Here is a 23,601-nt window from a genome sequence, read left to right as displayed (position 1 = left end):
GTAATTTTGATAAATGTTGCAAATTGCCTTCCATAGAGGTTGTTCCAATTTGCATTCCCACCAGCAGTGAATGAGAGTGCTTGCTGGTTTGTATCCAAGCTTGTTAATTAAATTTTTGAATTTTTGCCAACCTGATGAATTAAAAATGTTATCAGAGTAATTTTAATTAGCATTTTTTCTTATGTGTGAGGTTGAGGATCCTTTCATTTGGTTAAGAGCCACTTGAATTTTCTTATTTTGGTGAATTATCTTTTTGTACTTTTCTGTTTGATTGTTGGTCTTTTTCTTATCAATTTACAAGATATAGTTATAATCCACCCTTTGTCCAAGATAAATTGCAAATATTTTACCCATTTTGCATTTATCTTTGTATATTTATGGGTTTTGCTCTGGTGTTTTATATCATGCAGAATGTTTTTGGCTTCTGGATTTACAGTCAGAACTATAACAGCTTATTCCAAGATTATACAGAATTTCTTCCATGTTTTCTTTGTCAAATATATGGTTTCATTATTTACATTTAAAATTTTTTATCCATTAGGCATTTATCCTGACATATGTGGGAAATATGCTATCACAAAAAATATTTATTGAATTTTCCCTAAAGTCTTGCCACACTTTAAATCCTGAGTGTACTTGACTCTATTTATGAATATTCTATTACGTTGCATTTATTCATCTATTTATGCTCTGACACCACACCGTTTTAATTTTTGAGGCTTTGTAATGTGTTTCTAATATCTGGTAGGAGGAATCTCACCCCTTTTCTCTGCTCTTGCTATTTTTCTGGCTCTGTTTATTTATGAACTGTAGAATTAGTTTATCTAGTTAAAAATAAAATTGTTAATATTTTCAAAAACTATATTTAAAAATTAAATTGGAAATATCTGACATCTTTATAATATATCCAAGAGCATACTATGTCTTCCCATTTGTTCAAGGCATCTTTCAAATCCTTCAGTGGTGTTTTTAACGTTTTTTTTTTTCCATTTGGTCTTGCACATTTCCTGTTATATTTACTTCTAGTTTTTTTGTTGTTGTGTGTGTTTTTTGTGCTATTGTAAAATGGAATCTTTCCATTTCCAGATAGATAGATAGATAGATAGATAGATAATAAAATTTGTAGGCAATTTTAAGCTGATTCTTATTTTCTAGGTATTCAAACATATTACTGGCAAACAGTGTTGATTTTGTCTTTTCCTTGCCAAAATTTATGCTTTATTTTTCTATTTAGTTATTTCACAAATATCCATTAACCTATTATGAAAAAAGTTACTGTTCTAGGTCCTTAGAACAGGTCAGACAAAATTCCTGATGGCATTTCTACAGTAGTATGGGGGAGATATAAAAAAACAATAAACACAATAAATAAGTAAAATTTATAATATGCTGAATGTGATAAATGGTAAAAAAAAAAAAAATCCAGAACAGGATAAAGTCATTGGGTGCTACCAGAAGAAGGCAGGTGTGATTGTAGATGGGATGGTTAGGGTACTTCTCATTGAGAAGGTGAATTTGAGCAAAGACCTGAGGAGGAGAAAGAGTGAGTCCCATGCTGGATACTGCTTTTAGGACATTGTAATGCATTCATGAAGAGTGTGGGCATATGCTTTTTATACTTTAGTGGCCATGCTTTTACAATGCTTTTCTGTCATGCCTGCTGTAGGCTTTGGATAGCCAAGATAGATACACGTTCTCAAGTTAAAGAATTACCCATTTATTTTTAGTTAATGTTTTATCTGGAAAGTTTATTGAAATTCATCAAATACCTTTCCAGGGTCTGTAAAGATAACCATGTGATTTTCCCCTTAATCTGTTAGCATTTTAACATGAGTTATATACTATACATAGTAACCTAAATTGAATTGTTCCTGCATTTCTGGTCAAAGTAAATTATATTCCTTTGGTGTGCTAATGAATTGTTTTGGCTAATATTTCATTTACAACTTCTCATTGATATTCAGTGAGATTAGCCTGTGATTTCTTTCTTTCTTTTTCTTTTTTCTTTTTTTTTTACAACCTTTGTAATCCTTGAAGCTATTGATATAATGTGTACTTGATAAAAATAATATGAAAAATTTTTCTTATTTTTCTCTGTTCTGGAATTATTTGAATAACAGTGGAATATCTGTTTTTTAAAGTTTTGGTAGAAATCCTCTGGAAATAATCTTAACTTGGTACTGTTGTAAAGGTTGCTTTTTGAAGCCTTTTCTATCTGTTCTATCAAATGATCTTTTCTGGGGTGAGTAAATTGTGTTTTCCCAGTAAACTATTTCAGACAGATTTACTAATTTACCTTTGTAGAATTGAAAAAGTAGTCTAACATTTCTTCAATTTCATTTCTTTGTATGGTTACTTCTTGCTTCTCGTTTTTTATTTCGTGTATTTGTATTTGCTCCATTCTTTTGATCAGATTAGCTAGTGGCTATTTTATTGTTTACTTTTAACATCCAGATTTATTTATTTTACTGATTTCTGTGTTCTAACTCATTAATCTTGACTTTTATCTTTATCCATTTTTATCTTTTTATTTTTCTTTGGTTTGCTTTGGGGCTCTTTTACCAGTTATTCCAATTTTCTGTGAGCATTGCTTTATCTTTCTCCATGGTTTCTGACTTGTGGTATTTCATTACTGCTGTTCTTTAGAAGTTTTGCAGTTTGGGTTTGTAAGTACTTTTGACCCAAGAATTATTCAAGAGAGATTATGTTTTTAAGTCTCCAAACGTAAGTATCTTCTAGTTTTCTGAAAATGTTCATTAATTTATTCTCAGGAACAGAGATTATGTCTATACTATTTCTACTTTTAAAATCTTTTTAAAAATTTGTTTTGTGGCCTAATACATAATTTGTTTCCTTGGAAGTTCCATGAGTACTTAAAGAGAAGACATATTCTCTATTTTTAAGATAAAGAGTCTGATATAAATTAATCCATTTTCCTTACTAATTTTACTGTTTAGTTTTTCTATGTGTCTGCTTATGTTTTTCCATTTGGTCTTTCATAAATCAAGAAAAGTGAATTAGAATATCCTACTACTAGAGTTTTTGTGTATTTCTCATACAGTCCATAATTTCTGCTTTATATATGTTACTGTCATTTTACATGTAGTTATAACTGTTCAAATCTTTCTGGAGAATTGTGCTCATAGTTTAAAATTCTTTTTCTGTTTAATTCAATGCTTCCTTGCCTAAGTTCCACCTTTTCTTTATTAAGATTGTGACCTCTGATTTCCATGTTCTTGCATTTGCTCAGTATATCTATGCCTATATTTTAAACTTTAGTCTTTTAAAATGACTTTGTTTTAGTTGTGCTTTTACATAAAAAATAAACTTATGATTTTTACGTTTATTTCAATTGGAAATTTTTTTCTTAATATTAAGATGAGTTAAGCCCAATTACATTTATTGATATAGTAAGAATATTCCTCTTTGTTTTTATTGTGTTATGTTATTAAAGAAACATAACATTTTTGTTTTTATAATTTTTTTTTTTTTTATCCTCACCCGAGGACATTTTTCCATTTTCTGTTCAGGTAGAGCGGGAGGGAGAGAGAGAGAGGAAGAGAGAGAGAGAGAAACATCGACCTGAAAGGGACACATCGAGTGGCTGCCACCCGCACGACCAACCAGGGCCGGGGACAAACTGCAACCGAGGTACGTGCCCTTAGCGGGAACCGAACCCGGGTCTCTCAGTACCGCAGGCCGACGCTCTAACCGCTGCGCCAAACCGGCCAGGGCTGTTTTTATAATTTTTAAAGAAGGCTTTTTACTAAGTTATTTGTTTTTATTTTTATGTACTTGTGATACTTAAGAAAGCTTTTACTTTTGTTCTGGTGGTTACTTTTATTTAATATCCTTAGATATTTATTCTTCTTGATAATTTTTGTTTTCTAACAGAATGAAGATAAAATTGGCATGCATAATCTTTCTCACTTTATTTTTATCTACCACTTGATTATATTCAGTATTTTGATCTTTCTTGTGCTTATTTAACACTAATATTCCATATACTAAGATTTTATTTTTATCCTCACCAGATGATGTGTTTTGTTTTTTTTATTGATTTAGAGGGAGAGGAAGAGAGAGAGAGAGAGAGAGAGAGAGAGAGAGAGAGAGAGATCAATGTGAGAGAGAAACATCAGTCAGTTGCCTCCAGTATGTATCCTGACTGGGGATCAAACCTGCAATCTAGGTATGTGCCCTGACCAAGAATTGAACCCACAACTTTCTGGTGTACAGACAATGCTCCAACCAAATGAGACATCCGGCCAGGACTATGCTAAGATTTTTTATTGCTCAAATTGTTACATTTCAGCAATGTCTTTTGACACCACCCAGAGATGTGGTATTAGAAAAATACCTCTAATTCTCATATTTTTTTCATCTTTCCTTTCCATATCAGCCACAAGTAAAGGTCTAAAATAACTTTCTAATGAAAAACATGAGATTATATGATATGGCAAAATGCACAATATTTTAAAGCTTTCAACTCAAAGTTCCAAACACACCTTAATACAAATAATGTTATCTAAGTAGTCTCAGCCCTTCACTTCTTGTCCTTCCATATCATTAAAATTTAATGTTTTTTTATTTTTTATTTTTTTAGAGAGAGAGAGAACAAGGGAGAGAGATAAAACCATTGATGTGAGAGAGAAACATTGTTCGAATGCCTCCTGCACCCTCCCTACTGGGGATCGAGCCCGAAACCCTGATCAGGAATTATACCAGGACCTCTCAGTCCATGGGAGGACGCTCAATCCACTGAGTCACACTGGCCAAGTCATACCTTTAAAATTTAAATTGAAAACCTGGGTAACAAATTTCAACCTATGGGTAATCTGTTCTGCCAGAGCAAGTAGTTGGAACATTAACCAGATGGGTGCTGCCATGGAGACTGCATGGCTTCCAGTCAGTTCCCTTTTAAGCTAACATTTCACATTAGAGGTAGTGATGTGAAGTAACGATTGAAAGCTCCTGTTTGCAATTATTTGCAATTGCTGATGGCGTCTAAACATGTTCATTAATTCATTCTCTTAATCCTGGCGACGGTCGTCTTTGATCATGTTCTCCTCCATTTCCTATGTTATTGTTTCTATACTTTAACAAAAGTGTATCTTCTGTGTGTCATCAGAGTTGTGTAGTGGTGGTGGCTGAATAATGTTGTTTTGTTATGGGGGTATTATTTGATGTGGGGCTACATTAATCTGGGTGAATAACAGAGGATCATGCCATTAGATAGTTAAAAGACATGTAAAATAAACTCCGGAAATCAGTGTTGGTTGCATTTGATGTCCATACTATTTAGTGTGATAATTTGTAGACTCTTTTCTAAGTGATATTTCAGGAGGATTCTGTGATTGGGAGGCAATGAATTCTTGTGCCAGAGCATTTCCACGGGAAGTGATGAGTGTGGGGGGAGTAGCATGATTTTGGATTTTGGTTTCTTCTCTCGTGTCCTATGAATAAAAACAACAGTTTACCTTGGTAGAAAATATCTATGTGTCTTCCACTGTTGTTCTTTCTATCATCAGTCATTGATTCAGTAATTATTCATGGAACATCTAGAGTAAGCCAAACACTGTACTAAGCCCTGGGGATACACAATGGTGAGCCATACAAATGTGGATTATATCTAGTCCACAAAATAGAAAGCAAGGACAATTGAAATGATATCTGAAAGTGCAAAAACAGGTGTAGAAAGTGGAATGAGAGTCGGGTAGTCCAGGCCGAGAAAATTGGATCTGGGAGGTACCGAGGAACTAAAAAGAGATAAGTATCAAGACCGGGAAGGGCCGGATATTAGACTGGAGAGGGAAACTGGTAGGTACCAGATTCTGCTTGGATGCCATCCCGAGGATTTTCGTCTTGATTCTAAGGGCAGGACCAGCTACCTAATGTGTGAGGCTCAGTGAAATAAAAAGGCAAAAGAAAAATGTCAGGTCCCTTTTACAATAATTATTAAGAATTTCAAGACAGTGACAGCAGAGTGCTAAACCAAGTACAGGACAGTTCTAAGCGCTGTGCCCTGTGTGACTGCACAGGTCACAGGCCCATGACATTGGCACTGTTGAAGGGCACTGAGAAGCCAAGGAAAAGTGTTAATTAGAGCAGATAGATGATTGGGTGGGCATTTGAGAAAAATAAATTCTTTTATTGTTCTACCAAGGCATGTGTAGTGAGTGAATAAGGGCAAAGGAATATTAATATCTTCCGGACCCAGGATTACAAATTATTACTAATATATTTATAAGTCATGTGTCTAGATACAGGGGTACCCAGAATCCATTTTCTCAATTTATTAGTAGGGACAGTAAAATGGTGAAGTCTGGGATTTTTGCTTAAGCTCATTTTATGTAAACCAACATTGTAATACACTTGAATAATTTTATCCTCTAATCACTGAACAACATAAGCTCAAAGTTTCACTAACTGACAGAATAGTGTTTAAAAAAATATTGTGTTTCTTGTTTAGAACCAGCTGATAACCCATGACAAACGTATTAAGAATTCAGAAATATGAAAGAAAATAATTTTAAAAATGTAGGGAACAACTTTCTGCTAATCCTTGTTTGTTGTAATGATTTGCATATTCTGCTTAGATAGTTCTGTTACTTTAGGATAATAGGCTATGTTTCATATGCAGCCTGCATCTAAAATTATTGAGATTCAAATACTGTGTGGATCATAACTGCCAAAGCAAATCATGAGTATTCTGTACTGTATTTAGAAATAAGCAAACCAGAAAACATAATTATAAAAAGCCAGTTTGGTTTTTATGATAATAATCCTAATATTTTTGTGTGCACATATATTTCAGAACATGCTACAGAGAAACAATACTATCAGTAGCATTAAAAATTTGATAATGATGCACAATTTAATTTTTAAAACGGAGAGAAGCAATTTTCCTTAAGCACTTTAATGACAGACTAGAGGTCAACCTAGCACCTTTTTAAAGCCTGATATCTCTATAAATCTACAACCTGATGTTTGTCTTTTTAAAATTTGTTTTCTTGAGTTTATAAATATTGATTGAAACAAAAACAATAGTATTTTTAAAAAGAACACATTTATTAGACATTTGTGAATTATGAAAATAAAAACAAGAAATATATATTGTGAACATTATTATTTTTTGGATATGTGTTATGAAATGTAAGAAATTGCTTTATTTACTTAATATTGTTCATGGTTTGGCTATATAAGAAAAGCATCTTAGTGATGTCAAATGAGTGAAATGTGGGGGGAATGAGAGAGGCACAATTTTCGTATGTTAATTTAGGATTTTTGAGCACAGAGCATTGTATAGTTTGGAAGAAGGGACCTTGATTTAAAGTTATTTTCAGTCTAACTGAAGCAAGGCAGACATAAACATAAATATACAACTTAATACACAATTACACTATACAACCTCTTCTGGTTTTGCTTAAGAGGTCAGTAACTAGGACATCTGCTAGAAGCAGAGGTGATAAGCAGTTGGACCCAATCTTAAAGGTAGAGAATCAGAAAGTGAATTGGATAAAACGAAGATGGAAGGTTGCAAATTATGGGCTTGCAAATCTGTGTCACATAGTATTGGATGGCCACTGGCAATGGAATTATATTACACATGCTTAAACTCAATGGGACATTCACAAAGAGTCTCTGCCAATCTAAATGTAATGATAGAAATGTTAACTGGAATTTACACACACTTGGCAGAGTAGGGTGAATAATTGTGCAGGACTAGTTTGGGATCCTGATAATAAAAGGTGGAGTAATTATTGGGCTTTAAAAGATAAGAATGAAACCACCAGATAAGATGTTGAGTAAACCGCAAGATTTACCTACACAGGAAAACAGGAACTCTGTCTCTGACATGCAATTCCATCTCAATGCACAATTAATTGAAGTGAGCTAATAACATAATATCACGTAGTTATTATAATTGGACAAACACATCTGGGTTTAATATAAATTGAAGCATGTACTATAAAGAGTTAAACACTTTGGAAATGGTTAGAAAGACTCAAAGTTTTGTTCTTAAAAAAGACATTTTAATTTGCAAATTGAAAAAATTATAGTTGTGACTGTTTTACACAATTATATTGAAACTCAATAATTGTGCATAGTAATAATGATAAAATTACTTGCCTAGGAACAAAGGTGATGATTCTTCAAGTGTTTGTTGCACAGGCTCAGAGAGGAAAAAATTAAGAACACAATCACTCTGAAAAAAAAAAAAAGACAAAATATAGTATTTCTTAATATCTTATATTTATTTATTGCTCCTTTATACTGTTATACAAAAACATTGACCCAAAATACACAATTATTTGTTAATAGATACCTGTTATAGATTCCATAAAGAGAATTAGATATTAGTAAATTTATTAAGTCAATGCTACAATTTTACCCTAAATTAAACTAATCTTTTATATGTTCGGATGTCTGATTATTTTACATTAATGTTTACATTCTTGAATTTTATAATTATGCATGAACCTCATACCTTACTTTTCTAGAAAATGTGCACCCTTGGACAGGCCTTTGGAGAAAATATTCAGTCTCAATAGGATACTGATATTCCTTAGTGAGTAAACATTTTTCCTCAAGGTTCAATTCTAGGAATGCTCAAAGAGTCCTGACCACACCAATGGTATTAAGGAATGTGAGGGGATATTTAAAAACAGGAAGATGCATAAAGTCATACCCCTCTTCTGAACACAGACTAGTGGAGGAAACATATTAAATGTTTTAGTAGAAATTCTAGTTATGTGTGCTTTTCCATTAAACTGGAATGATCACAGACAGACTGAGATTTAATCTGGGCTCTAAAGGAATGGGCTAACTGGTGAAGCTGACAACTTTTCCTTAGTTAATTGGTACACGTTTTGTTTTAAGTCATTATATAACCAAAACAGACCTCCCGATGAGAGCTTACGCTATTATCTGAAGGATACCACTCGGTAATTGATTATTTCCACCAGCTGTCATAGGCTGATGTCAGAGCTGCGTGACAGTACCCTGGCCAGCCTTCTCTCTCATTCTGTGCAAAGGCTTCAGACATCTCACAGGAAACACAAACTTCCAAATCTGACTCCTTCTCTACTGATGACTTTGTTTCCACCTTAGAGAAAATAAAAAGCAGATGGTAACTCCTAAATTTCCTGCCACCAAATCTATAGACTCACAAAGCTATTTTTACCTTTTTTTTCCTCTTAAAATGAAAGAAGTGTTTCTCTTTTCACCTGTTTTAAGTTGAATTGTGTTCCCCCCAAATTCATATGTTTAAGTCCTAAATCACAGTACATCAGAATGTGACCACATTTGGAAATAGAGTAATTGTAGATGTGATTAGTTAAGTTAGGATGATTTTATAATGGTGGGCCACTAATCCAATATGATCAATGTCCATCCAAAAAGAGGAAATTTGCACACAGACATTCACAGAAGGAAGATGATATGAAGAGACGTAGGGAGAAGCCCATCATCTACAAACCCAGGAAAGAGGCCTGGAACAGATTCTTCCCTCAAGGCCATCAGAGGGAACTAACATTGGAGACATCTTGATTCCAAACTTCCAGCTTCCAGAAGTGTGAGACAATATATTTCTGTTGTTTAAGGCAGCCAATTTGTGGTACTTTGTTGTGGAAGCCTTAGCAAACTATGATACCATCCAGTGCTGATCTCTTCAGTTATGACTTGGATTCTATTCCTTCCTCCTCAAGAACCTTTAGAATACCCCAATCTATTCTTTAGTTAATGTTTACCTTTTTCTCTTCTTTCTCATCACAGTAAAATAGGGTCAACCCTCTCCACTTTAGCAACTGACAGATGAGTCAAATTAAACAAAATATGCTCACACATAAATTATATCTTGTCAGTAATGGAGTTTTTAAATCCTGTGTTATTTTTCTCCTTGATGCAAACAAACTTATGGGAGGAGTTGTCAGCAATCACATTGGTTCCATTTCTTCAACTATTACTCACTTTATGATTTACCATCTTCAAGTTTCTACCACTAAGTGTCCTTTGAAAATGCTTTACCATCATTTCTAACACATTTTCTCTTTTCCCAAATTCAATGGGGGTTTTCTCTTTTTATTAATTTGTTTTTATTACAGATGTTTCTCCTTTTTCCCCCATTGACACCTTCCTACCATTTCCTCCCACCCCTTCCCCAGCTTTGTTGTCCATGTCCATCAGTTATGAGTACATGCATATAAGTTCTGTGGTTTATCTCTTTCCTACCCCCTACTCCCTCTTCTGAGGATTGTCAGTTTGTACCCTACTTCCACGTCTCTGGGTCTACCCTGTTCCTCAGACTATTATATTCATTATATTCCACAAATAAATGAGATCATGTGATATTTGTCTTTCTCTGCTTGGCTTGTTTGGCTTAGTATAATACTCTCCAGGTCCCTCCATGTTGTCTCAAAGGATAAGGGAGAGATCTTTCTTTCTTACACCTGTATAGTACTCCATTGTGTACATGTACCACAGCTTCTTTATCCATTCGTCTACTGATAGACACTTGGGCTGTTTCCAGATCTTAGCTATCGTAAATAGTGTTGCTATGAACACGGGGGTACATATATTCTTTCTGATTGGTGTTTCAGGCTTCTTAGGGTATATTCCTAGAAGTGGGATCACTGGGCCAAATGGCAATTAAATTTTTAATTTTTTGCGATAACACAATAGTGTTTTCCATAGTGGCTGCACCAGTTTGCATTCCCACCAGCAGTGTACTAGAGTCTCCTTTTCTCCACACCCTTGCCAACACTTGTTGTTTGATGATTTGTTGATGGTGACTATTCCCAGAGGTGTGGGGTGATAACTCATTGTTGTATGAATTTGCATCTCTCTGATGATTAGTGATGTTAAGCATTTCTTCATATGTTTCTTAGCCATTTGTATGTCCTGTTTGGAGAGGTGTCTATTTAGTTCCTCTGTCCATTTTTAAATTGGGTTCTTTGTCTTCCTTTTGTTGAGTTGTATGAACACTCTATATATTTTGGAAATTACCCCCTTATCTGATGTATCATTGGCAATTATGCTCTTCCATACCGTGGGTTCCCTTTCCATTTTGATGGTTGTTTCTTTTGCTGTGCAGAAGCTTTTTAGTTTGATGTAGTCCCATGTGTTCATTTTTTCCTTTGTTTCTGTTGCCCTAGGTGTTGTATCAGTGAAAATTCTGCTGCGTATGATGTCTGAAATTTTGTTGCCTACATTTTCTTCTAGGATTCTTATGGATTCACGAGTCACATTTAAGTGTTTTGAGTTTATTCTTATATGTGGTGTAAAGATTGATGGTCTAGTTTCATTTTTTTTTTGCATGTAGCTGTCCAAATTTCCCAAAACCATTTATTAAAGAGGCTGTCTTTACTCCACTGTATTCTCTTGCCTCCTTTGTTAAATATTAATTGAGCATAATGTCTTTGGTCCATTTCTGGGTTCTCTGTTCTGTTCCACCGGTCTATTGTGCCAGTATCATGCTGTTTTGATTACAGCAGCTTTGTAGTATAACCTGATGTCTGGTATTGATACCACCTACTTTATCCTTCTTTTTCAAAATTGCTGTGGCTTTTCAGGGTATTTTTTGGTTCCATATGAACTTTTGAAGTTTTTGTTCTAGTTCTGTGAAATATGTCATTGGTATTTTGATGGGGATTGCATTGAATCCATAAATTGCTTTGGGTAATATGGACATTTAAATAATGTTAATCTTTCCAAACCATTAACAAGGTATGTGCTTTCACTTTTTTATATCTTCCTCTATTTCTTTTTTCAGTGTCCTGTAGTTTTCTGCAAATAGGTCCTTTGCTTCTTTGGTTAAGTTTATTTCTAGGTATCTTAATTTTTTTTCCACGATGGTAAATGGGATTGTTTTTTTAGTTTCTCTTTCTGTGACTTCATCATTGGTGTATATGAATGCCGTCCATTTCTTGACGTTAATTTTGTATCCTGCTACTTTGCCAAATTCATTTATTAAGTCTAGTAAATTTTTGATGGAGTCTTTGGGGTTTTCTATGTATAGTATCATGTCATCTGCGAATAATGACAGTTTCACTTTCTCCTTTCCAATTTGGATCCCTTTTATGTTTTCTTCATGTCTGATTGCTGTGGCTAAGACTTCCAGTACTATGTTAAATAAGAGTGGTGAAAGTGGGCATCCCTGTCTTTTTCCTGTTCTTAAGGAAAATGCTTTTTGTTTTTGCTCATTGAGTATGATGTTGGCTGTAGGTCTTTCATATATGGCCTATAGTATATTGAGATATGATCCCTCTATTCCCACATTGCTGTGCGTGTTGTTGTTTTTTTTTATTCTCACCCGAGGACATTTTTTTGTTGTTGTTCAGATAGAGTGGCAGGGAGAGAGAGAGAGAGAGAGAGAGAGAGAGAGGAAGAGAGAGAGGAAGAGAGAGAGAGTGAAAGGAACACATGAGTGGTCGCCACCCGCACAACCCAACCAGGACCGAGGACAAACTGCAACCGAGGTATATGCCCTTAGAGGGAACCTAACCTGAGTCTCTCTGGACCGCAGGAAGATGCTCTTACCACTGAGCCAAACTGGCCAGGGCTGCTGAGTGTTTTTATCAGAAATGGGTACTGGATTTTGTCCAATGCTTTTTCAGTGTCTATTGATATGATCATGTGGTTTTTATCTTTTATTTTGTTTATGTGGTGTATCACATTTATTGATTTGCTAATATTGTACCAGCCTTGCATCCCTGGAATGAATCCCACTTGGTAATGGTGAATCATTTTTTTGATGTATTGCTGGATCTGATTTGCTAGCATTTTGTTAAGTATTTTGGCCTCTATTTCATCAGGGATATTGGCTTGTAGTTTTCTCTGTTTGTAGTGTCTTTATCTGGTTTTAGAATTAGAATTATGCTGGCCTCATAAAACGAGTTTGAAAGTCTTCTTTTTTTTTTTTTTTGGAATTTTATGGAATAGTTTGAGGAGATTGGCTGTCAGTTCTTCCTTGAATGTTCTGTAAAACTCCCCCATGAAGACATCTGGGCCCGGACTTTTGTTTGCTGGGAGAGTCTTGATTACATCTTTAATTTCCTTAGTTATTGGTCTGTTCAAGTTTTCTATCTCTTCCCAGTCCAGTTTTGGGAGACTATGTGTTCCTAGAAATTTGTCCATTTCTCTTAGATTGTCTGATTTGTTGTCGTATAATTGTTCATAGTATTTGTTAACGATCCTTTGTATATCTGTGGAGTCAGTTATTATTTCTTCTCTTTCATTTCTGATTTTGTGTATTTGGGTTCTCTCTCTTTGTTTCTTAGTGAGTCTAGCTAAGGGTCCATCAATCTTCTTCACATCTTCGAAAAACCAGCTCTTTGTTTCATTGATCCTTTGCTTTTTTTTCTTTTTTTCTTTTTTGGTCTCTATGTCATATATTTCTGCTCTGATCTTTACTATTTCCTTTCTTCTACTTACTCTGGGGTTTTCTTTTTGTTTGCTTTCTCATTCTTTAAGTTGCGAGGTTAGATAGTCAATTAGGAATTTTTTTTTGTTTCTTGAGGTAGGCCCATAGTGCTATGAACTTCCCTTTCAGAACTGCTTTGGCTGCATCCCATAGATTTTGTGTTGTTGTGTGTTCATTTTCATTGGTTTCCAGGAAGTTTTTAATTTCTTCCTTGATCTCCTTGGCAACCCATTCATTGTTTAATAACATGCTATTTAGCCTCCATCCGTTTAAATGTCTTTGCATGGTCTTGTAATTATTGATTTCTAGTTTCATGCCATTGTGATCTGAGAAGATGCTTGATATGATTTCAATCTTCTTGAACTTGTAGAGATTTAGTTTGTGTCCTAACATGTGGTCTATCTTTGAGAATGTCCCATGTGCACTTGAGAATAATGTGAATTCTGCTGTTTTGGGGTGTAATTCTCTGTAGATATCTATGAAATCCATTTGGTCTAGTGCTTCATTTAGAGTCTCTGTTTCCTTGTTAATTTTTTGGCTAGAGAATCTATCCAGTGATGTCAACAGAATGTTGAAATACCCTGCTACAGTTGCATTGCTGTTGATTTCTCCTTTAAAGTCCTCCGGAAGATTTTTAATATATTTTGGTGCTTCTATATTGGGTGCATATATGTTTATCAAGGTTGTATCCTCCTGTTGGATAGATACTTTCAATATTATGTAGTGGCCTTCTTTGTCTGTAGTTAGGGACTTCATTTGGAAATCTATTTTAAGTATTGCTATCCCAGCTGTTTTTTTTGCTTTCCATTTGCTTGGAAGATTTTTTCCCATCCTTTCACTTTCAACCTATGTGAGTCTTTTGTTGTGAGCTGGGTCTCTTGTAAACAACATATAGATGAGTCATGCTTTCTTACACAATCAGCTACCCTGTTTCTTTTTATTGGAACATTCAATCCATATACATTTAATGTAATTATTGATATGTGCTTATTTATTGCCATTTTTGTTTAATGTTGTTATATTTTTCTTCCTGTTTCTTCTACTAATTACAGCAGTCCTTTTAACATTTCTTGCAGTGCTGATTTGGTGCTCATATATTTTCTTAGCCTTTTTTTTTTTTTTTGTCTGGGAAGTTCTTTATTTGACCTCCTATTTTGAATGATAGCCTTGCTGGGTAGACTAGTCTTGGATTTAGATCCTTGTTTTTTATGACCTTGATTACTTCATGCCATTCCCTTCTGGCCTGTAGTGTTTCTGTTGAGAGGTCAGCTGATAGCCTTATGGTGGTTTCTTTGTAGGTAACCTATTGCTGATTTCTTGCTGCCTTTAGGATTCTCTCTTTGTCTTAAAATTTTGGCATTTTAATTACTATGTGTCTTGGTGTGGGCCTGTTTGGGTTCTTCTTACTTGGGGTTCTCTGTGCTTCTTGAACTTGAATGCCTTCTTTCTTCACCAAATTAGGGAAGTTTTCTGTCACTATTTCTTCAAGTATATTCTCTAACCCTTGCTCATTTTCTTCTTCCTCGGAGACTCCTATGATGTGAATATTAGTATGTTTTCTGTTGTCCCACAGTTCTCTTAAGCTGTCGTCCTGTTTTTTAATTGTTTTTTTCTTTTGGTTTTCTGATTGGTTGATTTTTTCCACCCTGTCTTCTAATTCACTAATCTGATCCTCAGCTTCCTCTAGTCTGCTGTTTAGTCTTTCCAATGTGTTCTTTACTTCTGCTATGTCATTCTTCCTTTTCTCTTGGTGGTTTTTCATTTACAATTGGTTAATTTTCAATGTTTCTATATCTTTACTCATGGTGTTGATATCTTTACTCATGCTGTTGAGCTTTCTCAAAAACCAGGTCCTGAACTCAGCCTTTGATAACCCACTTAACTGCATTTCATTTATCTCATGTTCTGTAGAGGTCTCTTGTTCTTTTATTTGGTATTTGTTTTTTTGTTTTGCCATTTTGACTATCTCAGTGGGTTTTGGAGCCTGCTAAATTTTCCCTGTGGGTGTTGCTGTTCTGCTTTTTGTAGCTCCCTTTACTGTGTTTGGATGAGCATGAAGGGATCCACATTAAACACCACTGTCAAGTCTTACTTTCCTGGATAGATTTGCAAGCCCAGGAAAGGTTCAGTTATCCTCTAGCTTTTTTTCTGGAGGCTATTAGTCTCAGTTACTTGATGAGCCTTGGGTTGTAGCCCTCAGCTGAATGAGGGACTCCCTCAGGTATTCAGGGTAAGAGGATTTCCTGAGGGTGGGGCAGATGCAGTTGTTATTGAGCCTCAACTTGCATTTTTTTTGGCCCAGCTGGGTAGAGTTGAATTTCTAAGGGAGGGGTTGCTGCTTCTCTCCAGAGCTCTGGGAAGGAGCAAGATGGTCACTGTCCTGCGTGGCCACAACTCAGCAAAAACTCTGAGCGCCCTCAAATCCCAAGCATCTTCACACTGTTTCAGTGCAGTCTGCCCTCCCTCTGCCAGATTCCAAGTTGAGTGGCTGTAGCTAATTTAGTGCTCTGTCCCGGCCCTCTGTGCTGTGGAGCTGTGCTGTGGAACCCTCAGAACCCTGAGGGTTCTGCTCACAGCTAAGACCACTGCTGTCTTTGGGCTCCCAGCCCACCCTCTCATGCCTTTGCAGACCTACCAGGCTCGATTCAATGTTCCTGGTTATATGGTCCTCTCAAGCTGCTTTTCTGGTACTTTTTCCTGAAAATTTGTCTTCATTTTAGTTGTAATTCCAGTTTGGTCCTGGGAGATTGTCTGTGTAGTTTCCATTCACTCTGCCACCATTTTGGAATTTGGGTTTTCTTGGCTTATATAAATACTCCATTTTAAGTGAAATGCTGTCTTTCATTTGCTTATGATACTAAGTCCTACTAGTTTCCCTTCCATTTGTTCTACTACTTCTTAGACTTACTTTCAGGATCCACTCTTTTTTCTTATGATTTAAGTTCCAGTGTCCCTCACTTCAAGTCTCAACTCTCTCATTACCAGTTCTTTCTAGGAGATGTTTTGCCTTTCAGTGGCTTCTAAAGTGATGCACAAATTTAAACCTTTATCTCAGATCTATCTTGAGTCTCAGCCTTCTATACCAAAATACCTGTTCATAGATTCCCTTGACTGTTCTAAAGACAGCTAAAACCCTATAAGTACCCACTAAATGCATTTTCTTTACCCTCAATTTGGTACTTCGGGGTTCAGGATCAAAAGAGTGTGTATCTTTTTGGACTATCCATTCTTCCTTACCTCACATGTAAAATTAATTGCTAAGTCCTATGGATCTCACCTCATAAATATGTTACCTACTAATTTCTTCCAGGTATACTGCCATCTCCCTAGGTCTAGCATCATCACTTCTCACCTAAATTATAGCAGGGGTCTCCAACTCCTATCCTGCTGCCCTTTAATTTAGTCTCTTCTCTACACAATTACCAAATGAATCTTTCAAAATAAAACTCTAATAATTAACAGCTTAAAACTTGGCAGTAGCTCCCCATTGCTCTTAAGTAAAAGATCAAGTGCTTTACAAAGCTTATAAGACCTTTCTTCATTGGGATCTTCATTGGGATCATTCATTTCCCTATTTTCACCTATCACCATTTCTCTTTTAGTACTTTATGCTGAACTACACTGAATTATATTTATTTCCTGAAGTATGTTATACTCTCTTACCTCCTTGTCTCTCTACATATTCCTTTCTCCATCCTTTCCACCCTTATCCACCCATGTACCCAAGTTTTATCACATAGTTTACTCTTGATTGTGTGGTCAATGTGATATCAAGAACAGAGATTTTTATTTATTCACTCATGCCTAATACAGTATTTCTCTCAGTAAATATTTGTTAACAGAAACAGAGATCTGTCATCAGATATAGAATACACTGTTTTTCTAATGAAAATATTTTTATCTATGTAGCAGTTTTATGCATTACTGTAAATTCATTAATTACTAATTTTGATCTTTCCTGTAGATCTCTTTTAATCTGGTTTAATAAGAATCTATCTTTAAGAAATGTATCTATAGCCCTGGCTGGTGTGGCTCAGTTGGTTGAGCATCATCCTATGCACCGAGAGGTTGCTGGTTTGATTCCCAATCAGAGCACATGCCTGGTTGTGGGCTCAATCTGCACTGGAGGCAGCCTACTGATGGAGTGAAACCTCTCACTCCCTCTCCCTTTCTCTCTCTCTCTAAAATCAATAACAACATATGTATCTATAAAAAAGAAATGTATCTATAATCTTAATCAAGGAGTTGACCAAATCAAGGTATTTTTTTTTAAAGTTTAAAGTTAAACTTCAGTCTGCAGAATTTGGTGAAGAAAATTTGACCTTCTTTGGTCTTTTGACAACTACTCAATTATTCTTCTCTGGCAACATTTCGACCTTACCACCCAATGGTTATTAAACTTCAACAGTAGGCAGAACATCTTCCCAATTAGTGTCTGAAATGTCACCACTAGTTAATTATTCCCTTGTGTTTATACTATCATATCCATGAGATCCTCATTTATAATGTCGGGTATGGGCAACATACTAAATATTAATTCCTTCAGTGTAACAATATTGTTTTCATTCTTGAAGAGTAACATGATCCAGTGTCAATGCTAAACCTCAAAATAATTGATTCAAAACTTTTCTCAGAATGGGCTTTACTTATGTATGTGCATCCCACAGCTTTTTAGCACATTGTACCACTGGATAGTTTGGATAATTATAGAAGTGTTAGCACAATAGTTGCTCTGACTAATAACAAGGACCAGTGCTCTCAATGGGTTTATATTGACCCCACACAGTGTGGCTACATTTAATTGTGGAGGTTATATATTGAGCAACTCTACATGTGCCATTTTTACATTGACTGACTACAAATACAATTTTACTCAGCAAGGCTTCCCATATGTAGGGCTGCAAGTTTTAACAAATAAAAACAGGTGACAACCTTGTAATATTTGCAACATACTTATACAAAAGATTATTTGTTTATCTGAAATTCAAATTTAACTGGTAGGCTGCTTTTTGTCTAGCTACAGTACTCTATGAGGTGTTTAGAAAACGTGTGGGCATACTTTTGGTTGTCTCAATTACCAAAGGGCACAGTTAGCAATTAATGGGCAAGGCCAATTATCCTAAATGTCATAAAGTATCTGGGAGGTTCTTGCATTATGAAAAATGTTGCTTCTGCTTAATTCTTCAAATGATCATAGTTTCTCAGGAACGAAACCTCTTAATTTAACTATTTCATTCTAGAAATGAGAAAATGAAACACCAGATAGTGTAAATGGCTGGCTGGTTGAAATTAGTACACACATAAAGAAGGCTAATACTGTTATTACTGCCAATGGCCTATAGATGTGAGAGAGACTATGGGGAACAGGTAGGAGATGTGGCTAGAGAGAGCTTCATAGATGTTTTACCTAGAGCATGTTAGCCTTCTGCATAAGCTTAAAGTTACTGTGACCTAATGATGGATTTTAAGCAGAAAAGCATCATGATCAGATCTTTTTTTTATTGAATGATGTAGTGCATATTGTGGAAGAAAGAAAGAAAAGCAGCCATTCTTGAACATGTCATTAGAAAAATTCCTCTTATGCTCAATATACTGTGTTCTCTGAGCATTCCATTCTGCTTTCTCTGTAAGTCTCTGAAATGATACCTATACTCTCTCTGGTCCTCTTTATAACCTTGGGGTTGGTGGTGGGATAGGTATCCTTTTTCATCTCCTTGCTCTTCTAAAATTCACACTTTCTTCCTTTATAAAAATGTCCTGTCTTTATAAAAACGCCCTACTATACTGTCCTCTTCCCCTTGCTGTTGCACTAGTCTGTAGATTTCTGGCTCATTGGCATTCATTTCTTGAACATTTTAAAATCTGAAACCTTGTCACATCCTCTAATAGTACTCATCATAGTTCACACTTATTTTAATATTCACACAAACCATCCTTTGTTATGGTAGAATCTTTGTTTTAAAACTGTTCTTGTCCAATGATCTTGTTCTATATCTTTTTATTTATTTTTTATCCTCACCTGAGGACACTTGTGCATTTTTCAGATAGAGCAGGAGGGAGAGAGGGAGGAAGAGAGAGAGAGAAACATCGATGTGAGAGAGACACATCAAGTGGCTGCCAACCTTAACCCACATGACCCCAATCAGGACCAGGGACACACTGCAACCGAGGTACGTGCCCCTAGTGGGAACCAAACCCAGGACTCTCTGGTCCAAGGGCTGACGCTCTAACCGCTGAGCCAGACTGGCCAGGGCTTGTTCTGTATCTTACTCAGTCATTACTCCTGTTCCTTTGATTTTGTCTTGAAGCCTTTTGACTTCAAGATTTTGACTGAAGACATTTCATTATTTTGATTTCTAACCTCCCTGTCTACAACTACCATCTCCCTCCATTCTAACTCATTCCCTCTAGTGACTAAACTCAATCCGTTGACTCTAAGACCTTTTCACTGGCTCCAACCCCTTGCATATTCTCATGTCCCTCTTTGGCCAATTTAGATCCCATGGTTGATACTTACAATAACTCCCTTGCATACTCCTTTCAACTCCTTTGGCACTCTCTGCCTTTATTTTATTATCCACTTGGCAAAATACCCAAGTCTAATTGCTGTCTGCCAAGTCTGCAACAAGCCTGCTGAATGTTGCTGGAGGAAAGCATTTACTTGTGCTTACTGGTCTTACTATTGCCTCATGCCCACCACCCTCAAGTTGGTGTTCAGGATTTTCTGGAAATTCTACACTCACACTACTAGTCCATTTACTCTTCTACTCACCTAGAGGATTACTTAATAATTTAGCCTCATTCTTCAAAATGCAAACACACTTTTCCTCTTTTTCAATATGTTTAAAGCTACTCTTCTTTTTTTAAAAAAAATTTTATTAATTCTTTTAGAAATAGAGATAGAAACATCAGTGTCAGAGAGAAGCACCAATCAACTGTTTCCTGCATGCCCCTTACTGGGGATGAAGCCTGCAACCCAGACATGTACTCTGACTGGGAATCCAACCAGAATCTCTCAGTACATGGGACGATGCTCAATCCACTGAGCCACATCGGCCGGGCAAATGCCCTCTTCCTTACTCAAGGTCATCACTTTGGTCTCTGGCTAAGTTCTTATTTCTCCCTTGCATCATCAAGATTTGCTTCTTCAATGGTTTTTCCTACCAGCATACAAATATGCTATAATCTCTTTAAATAAACAGAATTATTAACCTACATTTCCCTGCACATTATTTTTCTCCTGTTCATCCTTACAGCAAAGCTCTTGCAAGAATTGTTTCTACTTTCTATACCCAATTTCTCTCTTCATATTCTATTTTGAACCCATTCTAAGCAGGTTATTTTGTTTCTAACACTCCCATCAAACTGTTCTTGTTAAATTCACCAATAATACCTATTTTGCTAACTCCAGTGGTGAATTCTTAATATTTGACCCATCAGTAGCATTTGAAACAGCTGATTATTCCTTCTTCTTTGAAATAATTTCTTCTCTTGGATTCCAGGCACTACATTCTTATAGTTTTCAACAAGATTTTCTTTCTCCCTTATTGATTCTCTTCTATCTTCTCAAATTTAAATTCGTGTGCTGCTTGATCTAGTCCTCAGACTCCTTTATATTTACATTTTGACCCTAAGTAATATCATCCAGTGTCGTGGCTTTGAAAGAAAATTATTTTTTCACAACTCCAATATTTATATTTCCAAATCCAGTGTCGTGGCTTTGAAAGAAAATTATTTTTTCACAACTCCAACATTTATATTTCCAATTTCTCTTTTCTCCTCAACTCAAGACATCAACTTTCCACTTGACATCTCTACTTAAAGTCTTATAGGCAACTATGACTTAATTTGTTTAGATTCAAACTCCTGATTGTCCTTGTTCCTTAATGCTCCTCCTACAGTTTTCTCCAACACAGCAACTATTCAGTCAATGCAAGCTTGTATGGCCATACAGGTGGAATAGTAACTGGGACTCCTCCTGATTTTTGTGTCCTAACAGTGGTTAAATATTTGGAACATCCCTCTTATGTAGAACATTATATATTTGGTGAATATACTTTTATTAATTTATTCAACAAATATATAGAATTCATAAAGACTAAAGTTATTGAATCAATTGTCTAGGTAAATGCTATAGGCTATATTAAATGCTCTATGAGGTTATATATATTTTTCTTTGCTAGAGTAGATGCTTATCTAACTAATATGAGATTTTAATATCTAGTGATATGTTTTCAGGTTAAAAATGAAAAATTTTACATTAAAATCTGTATCAGTTAATATTTTGTTAATTTCACTTACCAATTATATTAATTCATTTGTAATTTTATTATTATTATTTTTTTATCCTCACCCGAGGACATTTTTCCATTTTTTGTTCAGGTAGAGTGGGAGGGAGAGAGAGGAACAGAGAGAGAGAGAGAAACATCGACGTGAAAGGAACACATCGAGTGGCTGCCACCCGCACAACCAACCAGGGCCGGGGACAAACTGCAACCGAGGTACACGCCTTTAGCGGGAACCGAACCCGGGTCTCTCAGGACCGCAGGCCGACGCTCTAACCGCTGAACCAAACAGGCCAGGGCTCATTTGTAATTTTAAATGATTGACATTTTTTGAGAGTTAATAAATTCAGAGGTGCTGAAAATCTGTATTTTTCCTATATCATATGCACATATTCTTGTTCTCAAAGACTGCAGAGGGTTAAAGTACTTGCAAAGATCAGAAGCAATGTGATATGACACTGAGATAATTTTTTCTTTCTTTAAAATAACACATTAAGAATTACTATTTATTGGATTCGGAAAAATGGCGGCGGAGTGAACGGAGCTACACAGACCGTCTCCCAGAACCAAACTGGAATTACAACTATAACACAGACAAATCGACGGAAAAAACCAACAGAAAAGCAGCTTGGAGGACCATACAACGCAGGACACTGACTCCATCCCGGTAGGATTGCGAAGGCGCGAGACGGGGCTGGGAGCCCACGGTCGGCAGCTCGGCAGCGGCCTCAGCTGTAAGCGGCGCCCGCGGGTTACACTCCCAGGCGGCTCCACAGCGCAGCCGGGACAGAGGCTGAAACAGCCACAGCCACTCACCTTGGGCTCCGGCGGAGGGAGGGCAGACTGGACTGGAACTGTGTCGGGACACTCGGGGTTTGGAGGGCGCTCAGAGCTTTGGCTGAGTGCAGCCACTCAGGACGGTGGCCACATTGCTCCTTCCCAGGGCTCTGAGAGAGGAAGCAGCCCCTCCCTCGGAGATCCAACCCCACCCTGTGGGCCATTGAAGTGCTAATTGAGGCTCACTAACAACCAGCATCTGCCCCACCCTCGTGAAAGCCCCTTGGCTGAGCACCAGAGGGAGTTTTTCAATCAACTGACAACCCAAAACTCATCAATTAACCTAGACTGCTAGCCTCCAGGCAAAAAGCTAGAGGATAACAGTACGTTTCCTGGGCTGGCAACTTTAACCAGGAAAGTAAGACTTGACAGTGGTGTTCAACGCGGGTCCTCCCTCGCTCATCTAAACACAGGAGAGGGAGCCACAAACAGCAGAACACCAACAGCCATAGGGAGAACTTGACAGGCTCCAAAGCCCACAGTGATAGCTAAAATGGTGAAACACAGAAACAGAAGCCAAATGAAAGAGCAAGACACCTCCACCGAAGATGAGATCAATGTGGAGCAATTAGGCATGTTAACAGAGCTAGAATTCAGAGCCATGATCTTGAGGAAGCTGAACAGCATGAGTAAAGACATAGAGACACTGAAAATAAGCCAAATGGAAATTAAAAACCAACAAGAAGAGATAAAAAATGACATATCCGAAATGAAAAACACATTGGAAGGTTTAAAAAGCAGAGTAGGGGAAGCTGAGGACCGGATCAGTGAATTAGAAGACAGGGTAGAAAAAATCAACCAATCAGAAAAACAAAAGGAAAAAACTATTAAAAAACAGGAAGACAGCTTAAGAGAACTATGGGACAACTGGAAACGTAATAATATTCGTATCATAGGAGTCCCCGAAGAAGAAGAAAAGGAGCAAGGGATAGAGAATATATTCAAAAAAATAGTGAGAGAAAACTTCCCTAATTTGGTGAAGGAAGAAGGCATTCAAGTTCAAGAAGCACAGAGAGTCCCAAGTAAGAAGAACCCAAACAGGCCCACACCAAGACACAT

At 36.4% G+C, this 23,601-nt stretch overlaps 1 protein-coding gene across 3 annotated transcripts in view; it reads right to left on the bottom strand.

Moving 5' to 3' along the window:
• Window positions 1-23,601, bottom strand: part of PIK3C2G (phosphatidylinositol-4-phosphate 3-kinase catalytic subunit type 2 gamma) — a 272,104-nt gene that overhangs the window by 26,399 nt on the left and 222,104 nt on the right. For all 3 annotated transcript variants that reach the window (XM_036251349.1, XM_036251350.1, XM_036251351.1), the window contains one exon: window positions 8,131-8,206. In XM_036251349.1, the coding sequence (XP_036107242.1) occupies window positions 8,131-8,206 (76 nt within the window). The remainder of the gene's footprint in view (window positions 1-8,130; window positions 8,207-23,601) is intronic.

This window comes from Molossus molossus, unplaced genomic scaffold (assembly GCF_014108415.1).
Source record: "Molossus molossus isolate mMolMol1 unplaced genomic scaffold, mMolMol1.p scaffold_m16_p_10, whole genome shotgun sequence".
Classification (NCBI taxonomy): domain Eukaryota; kingdom Metazoa; phylum Chordata; class Mammalia; order Chiroptera; family Molossidae; genus Molossus; species Molossus molossus.
The sequence above is the reverse complement of the archived record's forward strand: the minus strand, read 5'-3'. Positions and strand labels throughout refer to the sequence as shown.